Genomic DNA, 11,071 nt, shown 5'->3' on the forward strand with positions numbered 1-11,071 from the left:
GCACTGTTCATATTTATTGGGAGTTTTACACACAGATGCTGTCTTTACAAATGCATGCCATCGAATGCAATATCATTCCAAAAATCCATTCTTTCATTCTGTACCTGTGGCAAAACACAGCATTCCAAAAAAATAGGTATAAATAATTTATCAAACCTGAGTGCAATTCTACAAGACATAATGGTTTTATACATACAAATCAAAACCTAATTTGGGAGAAACAATCACAGATTTTACCCCACTGTTGTTGGACGGAACCATTCCCTAATGAGGGAATGATTGCATATCTCAGCAGTGCTGGTGTCCCCAGTTCTTACCTAGAAGTATAATCCAACACGGTTTTCTAGGTCTACTTCAATTATCAACATCTTAAGTAAAATTGAGTCAAAGTGCTAAACTAGTCAAATTAAGGTTGAGTGAGCCAACCTTACTCTCCATTGTTGTTCTAGGGTGACCTAAAGCACCTGAGGGACAGGAAAAGGGACAAACAACCAGGACACTTGCAGCAGTGCCATCATTAAATCAATTGTCTCCTCAATCATATTCCTTCAAATGGAAGAAATTCCTCACCTAGATATTCTTTAAAAAGGAATAAGATACAGCAAAACAGAAACTAAACAATAAATCTTAGCGAAATCCAGATGGTCCAGGTGATTAAGCTTAAAGCATCATACTTTATATCACCTGGCCTCCCCTCCCCCCCCATACAGCCTCAGAAAGAGGAGACCTCTGGTGTGCTTCACTGCCAGCCAACTCAGCCCAGGGGACACACGGCGCAGCAGTGCAGGAAGGATAGTGAGGTGGACGTACAACTTTTTAATGGCCATTCCGTTCTGTTATTCACCGCCTGTGCAACGCGAGCAGTTTGTTTTGCAAAAACATGAACATGTAATGAGTACATTCTTCCATGCAAAAACCTAGACGTTACCAGGCTTCTGCTGACTTCCATAAGAAATCAGGAGCTTACGAAATTCACTAAGAAACAAAGCAAACAATGCCATCAGACTTTTGGTAAGAAATATTTTGAGTACACCCTTTTCCTTGATTTCAGAAGGCAAATTTGCCAAACGAAAGGCAGACTCTCGCAATGCACGTCCTCAGCGTGCTTCTTTAAGTGTGAAGCTCACTCTGAAGAGCTTCATCTCTCTATCTGTAATTTTATGTGAGCATCCTCCTTATTTTGCTCATCATGCTTCAGTACTACCAGATCCGAAGAACTTTGCTAAACATGTTTTTTCAGGTTCTTTGTTGGCATGTTATTGAGAGGCGTGGCTAGAAAACGTTACGCTGATGCCCACTCTTGTTGCACGTGTCACAGCTAAGAGCTCCAGTACCCTCACTGCCCCCCCTAAAATTTGCTCATCCCCATTCACTCCGAGTTTCAGCAGCACATGACTTTCATATTAAGCATATTAAGGATGGTTACACAAAAGGTTTTCAGCAGCAAGGAGCAAAATTATGCAAAGCCACATGAGTGGTATACAGAGGCCAGAGGAAGAAGGGGCAGCTGGGAGGAGCTTGGTGATGACGTATGTCCATGATTTCTGGGGTTTTGAAGACGAGTTACATTTAGAAGAGAACTGTGAAGCTGTGAACTGTGAACCGAAGCAGATTTTCATGAAGCTGACCAACCTGACATTCAGGAGAATAAATTAAGGCACCAAAGAATTAAGGAACAAAGAATTCAGCTGGCTTCGGAGAGGCTGAAACATGATCATGACTTGGGAAAGTGCCATGCAACGTGTCTAAAATAATGACCCGCACCTAGAAAGAAATCCAGAAATTAAATCCAGTGAAGATGAAGCATCCTATCTGCTTCTGCCTTAGAAATTCAGGACTTCAACGTTGATGTTTGGCCTACTGATGCATCACATGAAGACTTGGAAGATAAGCTGGACAACTGATTGTATATTTTACTTTATTTATATATGTATTTCTCATCATGCCGGTATGCCTCTTATTTGGTAAACAATGTGTTCCATGTTCAATGCATTGCGTATCTTGTTATGTCCTTTACCTTCCTGCAAAGCAAACTTCCCATCTGGGACAATAAAAGGAAAGGGAGATCCGATGGGAGCTTCACAAGCATCGCCACCATCACCCACGAACGAGTGACTCCCATCAGAAACAAACACCAGCACACTTCTGCTTCTGATGTCAACCAGTATGTGTCAGTGCTCAGTGCTCACCAGCCATTTTCCTTATTAAAAGTCTAATGTTAGATTATAGAATTAAGGTTGTCATATATTATATTTCTGGTTTATTGTATTGTTTATGCCTGTATATTGCACTTATCAATGTCCAACCACATTTTGAACTGGAAGGCTTAACAAGAAAAAGAGTGAGTTTTGTTTTTCATTTGAGGAATGTTCCCCTGGTTTTCATGTTTGAAAAATGAAAAAATGTTTCAGTTCTCGTGGAATATTTGACATTCTGAAATGAAGGGATGGGTGCAGTTTTAGGTTCATGATTGTTTTCAGTAACCCAGTTCAGGGCACCATGAGGACAGCACAGCCAAGTTAAAAAGGGGAGCAGCCATGTGTATTTTTCAGGGTTACGTGAATGTACGCTCATGCAGGTGCCCTGAACACGTTGCGAAGTGCACTCTGTTTCACCGCATCACCCTGAAGAGCCAGATTTCAATGACTGTTTTTCATTCTACAGGGCTGTCAGGGATCAGTGGGACAGAAGCAAACTGTTCAGAGAGAAAAAAAAAAGTGATAATAAATCGAGGGACTTCTATTCAACCAAAGCAACCCAGCAGCCATGCAAACGGATGCAATATCCCACTCTGCCAGCAGGACATGCTTTCTGGACGGCGCAGGCACAGGGAAAGGAAAGAGTGGAGCTCCCCCATGAGGTAAGAGGTGGGTGTGGGAAGCATGCCTTGAAAAACAAAAAGCTAAAAAAAAAACGAGATATCTCAATACATCCTCCTGACAGATAAATAATAAAATAAAACCCATGCCCGTTGCATTATTTATGGAACAAATAAAATCCCTTTCCCCTTGAAAAAAGTGCAGCATTTTTCAAGTGGACGCCATGTAGTAAACATAATCCCTGCTTCCCCCACCACCGCCTTGTTCTTCAGTAACGCATGAGTTCTCCTGTATGACAACAGCCGAACAGTTTTGAGCCTATGATTGAACCGGGAGGTTCCCTAGCTAGTCTACAGCTATTGAACTAAGGGCCGGCCCCCCAGCGCTGGCGAACCCGGGTCCGCAGGCTGGAGGCAGGTGCAGGAGGCTACAGTAAGCAGCAGGCCCTGAACAGCAGCATGCCGCCGGGCGAGCCCAGGTGGAGGGCCACGCTCTCGTTGGCCGAGACGAAGAGCACGGAGCCCCTCCGGAGGGCCACGTCGGAGAGGGCGGCGGCCGAGGACGCCGTGGCCTCGCCCTGCACGACCAGGAGGATCCCGGCCGAGTCGACGGGGGCCAGGGTGTACTGTTTGGCCGCCCCGGGGATCTGCAACACAGCGGGGAGAGGTCACAGTCTGCCGGCCCCGGCACGGCGCCCGTCCCCGCCAGACACACGCCGCCATCGCTGCCTTTCCCCGAGAAGACTCATCCCCATCCTGCTATACATTTCATTTTATCGCGCCCCTGTGTAACTAATTAACTAAATAATAGGATTCGGAAGTTCAAAACCTGACATTTTTTCCGGGTACTTAAATATAGGTCATTTAGAGAGGGAACAGGATTGCTCATACCTGGACTGGATTAACAGATTATCTACCTCAAACAGTAACAGATGGTGTGGCTACTTTAAGAACTGGTGAAGGACATCTGAACGTTCTTTTGAAATATATCAACAACAGTCCTTTATGTCATCTCCAGTTTTTGTGCCTTTCCTCATTCTTCAAGTTCACTTCTACTTTCACTGTACAGTACACAGCGTTCCTGAGATGCACCGAAAGACCGATTATCTCCTGACACTACAGCTCAAAGTAAGAAAATACAAGGGGGAGTGCCGGGTTACCTGTATCCTCATGACTGAGAAGTCAGGCACGGGAGGGTCATAGAGGAAGACGCAGGGATCCGAGGGGTCCTGGATGCAGGAGAAGATTTTGGAGCTGGCCGGGGCAGGAGAGTAGTGCAGCATCTCGCACAGTGTGTTCACATCAATGTACTTGGGGGTCAGTCCAGCACGCACTGTGTTGTCGGAACAGGCCATACACTCGATGCAGTCTACCAGAGAGAAGGTGCAGAGAACCGGACAACCGAACATGTGGATTTACAATCTGTTTCCAATCATTTGTGCTTTAAAATATCATTCACCTATGTAAATGATTTTTCGGCACACAACCTGAATCATTTTTTTGGCGTTTTGTATCGAAACATATGTAACCAAATCGTTACAACACAGTATAATGTCACCTTAACCTGACTTTTGTGCTTGGCGAATTGGCTAATTCAGTACGTAATATTGTTAATTAATATGATCACGTTAAATGGGTTCATCTCACAATCTGCCATTCATTCACAATTTTAAAATAAAAACAAATATAGTCAAGAACAAATAAACTGAATTTGTTCTTGACTATATTTCATTCATTTATCATATTACATTATACTATATTATACTATATGTATTATACTATATTAAAAATTCTTCATATAAAACTTAAATATATATCTAAAAATAATTTGCATTTATTGATTATACCTTAAAGATAAAGGTAGCAGTAAAAATGATATCCGTTGGCTTTCATGTCAATAAGAAAATATTTAAGGGCAATATCTCCAGTAATGCTAATACAAACCCAAAAAAACATTTTACATATGAAACATTCCTTACATTGAAATGGGAAGATCAAAACAAATGGGAATAGCAGTAATGCAGTAATGGTAAAAGTGTGGTTTTTCAGAAGGGGCTGTGCTGTAGAATCTCTGACCTCCGTACAGGTAGGCGTGAGGCTCACTGGCCCCCAGAAACATGGCCTCCCCAGGCTCCAGAGTCACCCGGTTCAGGAAGTAGATAGAGAAGCAGCCGATATCTCCAGGAAACTGCGAGTGCAACCTTAGCAACAGGTCCCCGTTACTTCCTGAAGTGTCTTTTCCCGCTGCCGCTGTTGAAAACAGTGTTACACACAGGGACTAAACAGCAAGAACTGGGTTTATCTCCACCGACACCATGCATAGAGGAGCACTGTTATTTAACTTTCTACCTTTCTTTTAAGTAACATTTCTGGACACGTTCAGGGCTATTCCACAAAATATACATTTGCAATGAAACAGCTCTCGGGTGTAAACTGTATGACACTTTCTTTTCTACTCTATTATCCTTTTTTTCCAAAAGGAGGGTCTCTGCAGGTTCTAGGTTCAAAGGACACCAAGGCTGGCATTCAATTGAATATCTTCCCCAGGAAGGAGACTGGCTGAATTAAATGATGCGGGCCACAGACAGAAGGGAATTGATATGGAGTAACTCCTCTGCTGCCGTACCGTCCTCTAAAACTCTCTTCACCAGCATGTTGAGCTGGTCAACGAACACCTTCTTCTCACAGTTCATCATCCTGGTGAAGCACTTCTTCAGAGCCTCCGAGACCCTGCCCGGATCTCCCACGCTGCTCTGCAGCTCCTCAGCAGCCTCGTTCCCCACCAGCGCGTGGAACTCCGGCACGGCTGGAACACAAAACCACACAGGGAGCTCAGCTCCGCACTCCAGCTTTCAAGGCGCGCTGGGGGCTCATTCTCATTTTGAGCAGTCCAACACTTGCTGCTCCCTACTTCTGGTTCACGAGGCACCGACGTGTTGCGTGCCTCAGTCGGTCCACGCCATGAATCACACAGAAAAGAGCGTTTAACACCTACATTTCAGGAAGCTCACAATCTCCTCCACAGGTCGGAAACCACACAGCCCTTCAAAGGGGGTAAGGGCAATGGCCATTTCAGGCTTGTGGTTATTGTCTGGGTAGTGGTCGGGAAACTGAGCATGAAGTCTGGCCGCCAACTCCTGCGGGGAGATATACCAAGGAATTTAATACACACGCTGACAGGATGGAGATCAATCTATTTTATAAACGACACTCTTCGCTTAATAATACAGAAAGACGGTAAAGCTTTCAACGTGACTACATTGCCTTGGTCAAGTCAGAACAGTAATCAGAAACAAAAGTTTGTTTTTGTGAACACAGCTGGCCTTAGAAATTTCATATTGAATTTCACAAATGCCACAGTATTCCTGCTCAACTGATTATAGTTTCTCTCATCTGCCTGGTCCTTTTCAGAAAGTTGCTTACATAAGGGGGTTCCCATCTCTGGGCCATGGGCTCCAAAGGTTTCCCAGGTCTCCTTAATTAGAGACAGCTCTGCGCCTGTGAGATGGGTTAAACTGATTCCATTAAGGTTTAACTGGACCAATGTATCCCTTCTCCAGAGCCTTAAGCTGCTGAATGTTTTTTTCCATGTTTTAAAGAGAAATAGAAAAACCCCAGAGTGCAGAGTTGGCAACCACCCCCTTATACCGTTCCCCACTGTAGGGGTGTACAATTCCAGTCCTGGTGGGCTGGAGGGGTCAGAAGATATTTGGTTTTCTTTCCACTTGAGCATTTAATTACCTAACTGAACTTCTCATTTCCTTAATGATGTTTTTGCTCACCCCGGAAAAGCCCAGGGTCCCGTTTATTGTCTGTTCCCACTGTATCTGTGACAGAAGATTCCTGGCTAGCTCACAGCTCTGCACTGAACACTTTGAAGCCTATCCTTGGAGATTTAAAGAGATCTATAACACCCCTTGAGGACTGGAGCTGGGTACCCTGTCCTGCTTGGCAGCCCACGGGACATGATGTCTCCTTACCTTGTTCGGGTGAGCCTGGATAGAGAGTGCAAGCCTAACAGACAGGACCTTGAACAGAAAGGGCAGCTGCCCCTGGAACGTGTCCTTGACCTTTGACCCCAAGCTGCCAGGGTTGTCCGCTATCCATTGCCCCAGAGTCCTCTGGGAAATCCTGTTGTCTTTGATTAGAGCATCCCCCTTAGGGTGGGCTCCCATCCACAGCTAAGAAAAGGAGAGAGATGGGTTTAGCCTCAGAAGACAATTGATGAGTTTTGAGGGGGATATACAAAACATTAACTATTCACAGAAACAGTTGGCAACACGATGTTTTTGCTGATTCTAACACGAGCTTCACGGAATAGCAATTCACGAAAGCAGAAAATGACTGTGAGTTAATAAGCCGTTTAAAATATGTAAATAGTTGTTAAAGCAAGAAGTTGTTTTAAGAACACAAGCTTTACACCTTAAAACACTTTAAAAATAAAATCTGCCTACTTTATATCACTCATCTTAAAGCCTATGAATCTGCCCTTCTCATAATTTCACATTCCTATTCTCCTGTATAGTGGAACTCCCAGCTAAAGAAATGGAAATTAAAGGGAACCTATATTAATATGAAGAAGGCTCCACAGCCGAAATGTTGTGTTTCCTTTCTTCTCTTTTCAGCAGGGAATAAACCTTTACTTGTTCCTTTGCAGCCTACGCATGCTGACGCAGCTCCCTACTTGAACTATGTTAGTATGTCTGTACTGCAAACTGAATGGGGAATGTCACATCCCTCAGACTTAACTAGCTTTCCCTGACACCTGCAGAGGGTGTAGATAAATAACCTGTCAATCACAGAAACCTTTAAAAGCAGAGTGCAGATCCCTCAGATTTTTATGATACAAAATTAAAATACCATCAGGACATATTAAGTACACAGCTGGTCAGTAAATAAAACAAACTAAGTCATGTCTGATTTATAATTTTGGAAATGTGTGGAATGAACTGATTATTTCTGAAGCACTTTCAGACCAGGTGTACTTTTTTTCATTGTTATTCTCTAAGTTTATTCTATGTTTTTTTTAATCAAAGGCAGAGTTTGGGCTGGAGGACTCAGAGAGCACAGAGACCTCACCTCTGCATAGGGCTCGTCGCTGTCAACCACCGCCAGCGGGTCTCCGCTAACGATGAGTTTGGCCACTTCACTGTCCAGCCCCACCTTACCCCAAGCATAGTTCTGGACAGCACAGGACAGTGGGAACACTGCGGAAAAACAGACGCGGCCATTAGAAAGCCAGGAGCACTGCGGTGCCCTCACTGTCCAGCAGGGGGCTCCTACGCCACTCCAGCAGATTTTACAGGTGACCGCTGATTCATCAGTTTGTAAAGAGCAGGAATTATTCGTCTGTGATAACCTAAATGTTATTTGTTAAATTAAACCATTTAGCAATCACCTGGAACAAACACAGAATACCTAAACCAAAAATAGGTATGTAAACTGGCTCTGCTATCTCCTGTAACACTGTTGGACTTTCTTCTTTGATGGTAATGCTTTTCTGACCCTGCTGTATTGTTTTAAGGCACAGGCCAACACAACAATTATCCCCAGGGGAGAATATAGGTTGAATGGAACTGAATAACCTAACAAAAACAGGAAACTCTGTGTTCCCATAATAGAAACAATGTTTGCTGTTCACTGAAAACACCATCAACAAGCCTGTACAAATTTCAAGAGCATATACTGATGTTAAAATTGCTGTGTATAAGGGTGTCAGCTAAACAACAACAACAACAATTATTATTATTATAATAATGTATTTAAATTTGAGTACAATATTTCTCGATATACTTAAACTTCATTTGTATTATTTAACATAATTAACACATTTCATACGTATTTCGTTCCATATTAATACTGCTCTGCAAATGAACAAGATAAACCCACAAAAAGGCCTCTTACTACAACATTACCGCTGGATCAGAGCTGTAGGAACCGTCTGACATTATATACCCATATCTTTACAGAGAGAGCGATATCTGCATGTTGAAGCTTACGAATTATAAATACAAGTCCTCTTGTTCTACCTTCGCTTCTTCAATGCATTTACTGTAAATCTGAAGTATTCGGCTCCACAACCCAAGGGCACTTTACTGACCTTCCCTTACTCAACTTCAGCCCGCATTCCAGCACAGTTTATTTTGATGATCATCCAAAACCGGCCAGAAATACAGGAACGGCTTTTATTCTGGGACAGCTGCGAACGCGTGAACGGCTATGTCAACATATCTCCAAAACCCAGCATTCAAAAACCGTCTACAAAACGACGATCATACAGACGTCGGGTTTTTTTTTTTTATTATTTTGAATGCAAGGGATGCTTAGGATTTCAGCCCGGCTTCTACCTTATCTAAAAAAAAAAATTATCCCCGCTCAGCTTTCAGCCACATATTTTGTTTTAATATGCATGTGATCGGCGGTGATGACCTTGGTCACTTTTAGGAAAAAAAAACCCGTGTTGCGTTTGAAAATACGTTTTTACACCAGACGTGTCTCACCTCTTACTTCCTCCATGGCCGTAACGTAGCCCCACATAAAACCCTCCTGCTTCTGGGGGGCGGGGCCTGGCCGTAAGGCCATTGGTCCTTTTCTGGCTTCACGCCTCCTGATTGGACATGTTGGTGTCGGGGGGCGGGGCTTGGGCAAGCGCTTCCTGATGTCATCGAGTTGATTTCTGACTCTCCTCAATGAACTACAAGGCAAAAGAGCATTTATTTATAGTCAGTTTATTAATCATTCTTGGTAAATTTCACATCCATAAATCCAAATGGTCTAATAATACTCCCCTTTTTAGTTCTTTTGAGGTGGAGCTGAAACACTATTTAAATTCTATTAAAAATGTGAGAAATAATAAAGCACGGAAAACATATGATATATGTAAAAAAATACAAGTTAATTATATAACTTACTTATTACCTCTGGCGGTTAACTGTTTATTTTTCTGTTTGTGTTTGTTTTCTTGTACCTAATTTGATCCTCTGATTGTATTTGTATTTGTAAATACAAAAAAAATCAATGAACTACAAGGCCACAACAGATGCGTTAGAAATCAAGTGAGAGTAGGTTAATGTGTCAGGTACACACATAAGCGAAAAGTTACGATGTTCTTTTCGGTTATTTTTTTTTTTGGGTAAACGCCTTTATTTCGAACCGGAATCTTCGTTCACTTCTTCCTGGGCCTTGAATTAGGAACTTTTTAACGTCGACCTTCTCGATACTGTCGTAGTTAAGGGCCTCCCGTTACAACGCTGTCAGATCGCTAAATTTACTAACATTTTTTTGGGGGGGGTAAAATTATAATTGGGATAATGACAAGTTGCTAATCCCGTAAAAGGTGTCACAAAGCTGTGCTGTGCTGGACGTGAAGCAAACCAAAATACTATATTGTGATAAACTAATCACAATATTCCCAGCTACCATTATCAATTGTGAAAATCTGGCCACAGATTACGCTAGCAACAACGACTGTGAAAAACCATGTGAAAATCAGTACACAGTATTCTGATAGCATACTCTAAATGTTTCTGTGCCCTGCCTTGGATACACTTAACATTTAAAGTCTGCTTTTTGTCTTCATATTAACGCAATCCAAAAAGCTGGGTAGGTTTAATACTGGAAATAACAAATCATGTCATTTATTTTTTTACTTTGTTAAATTGTTGTTCTTACAATGTATGTATTAGTTTAACCTTTACAGCACAATAAGTGTTATGTGCAGTTGTATCTAAATACTCTCTATACGCTTGTTTTGCCAAGATCATGCCATATAAAAATGTTGAAATCCATTCCAAGTAATGACATAAGCCATTTGAAAACCTGTACACAGAGTTCATAATTTAGTATATTTTTAATTGCAAGAAGTTGTGGTAAATGCATGGTAAACACTGTATCCCTGGATTCAATTCCAGACCTGGAGCGCTACGTGTGACGAGTCTGTAATGTTCTCCCCATGTTTGTGGAAACAGGTGCTCTGGTTTCCTCCTACAGTCCAAAGACATGCTGGTGGGTTATTGGGCTTCTGGGGACGCTGGTGCTGGTGTGGGAGTATGTGTGTCTGTGATGGACCGCGATGACCCTGCCTTGTGCCCGTTGCTTGCCAGTAGAGGCTGCTGGTGCATAATGGCTGCTACACATCGCCCAGCTCGGCGCTGCTCTTGACTGGTGAATGAAGCAGGTCTTCTCGCAGACATAAAGCACCGTGGGCTGGAAAGCGTTACATTAATGCAATGAATCATTGTTATAATGTGTTGT

At 42.7% G+C, this 11,071-nt stretch overlaps 1 protein-coding gene across 3 annotated transcripts; it reads right to left on the reverse strand.

The window, feature by feature from the left end:
* Position 1: 1 nt before the first annotated feature.
* On the reverse strand, positions 2-9,432 carry mpi (mannose phosphate isomerase). Of its 3 annotated transcripts, none has more exons than XM_088641682.1 (8): positions 9,319-9,432; positions 7,898-8,025; positions 6,799-6,999; positions 5,814-5,955; positions 5,445-5,624; positions 4,895-5,068; positions 3,979-4,187; positions 2-3,465 (listed from the first exon to the last, which is right to left on the reverse strand). In XM_088641682.1, the coding sequence occupies exons 1-8, from the start codon at positions 9,398-9,400 to the stop codon at positions 3,247-3,249; spliced, it is 1,335 nt and encodes a 444-aa protein (XP_088497808.1). In that variant the 5' UTR covers positions 9,401-9,432; the 3' UTR covers positions 2-3,246. The 3 variants fall into 3 exon arrangements, with proteins under 3 accessions (XP_088497808.1, XP_088497809.1, XP_088497810.1); XM_088641683.1 differs by lacking the exon at positions 9,319-9,432 and adding an exon at positions 8,919-9,306; XM_088641684.1 differs by lacking the exon at positions 7,898-8,025 and having other exon boundaries at positions 9,319-9,338.
* Positions 9,433-11,071: the final 1,639 nt, after the last annotated feature.

This window comes from Lepisosteus platostomus, chromosome 7 (assembly GCF_059453375.1).
Source record: "Lepisosteus platostomus isolate fLepPlt1 chromosome 7, fLepPlt1.hap1, whole genome shotgun sequence".
NCBI classification, from domain to species: Eukaryota; Metazoa; Chordata; class Actinopteri; order Semionotiformes; family Lepisosteidae; genus Lepisosteus; species Lepisosteus platostomus.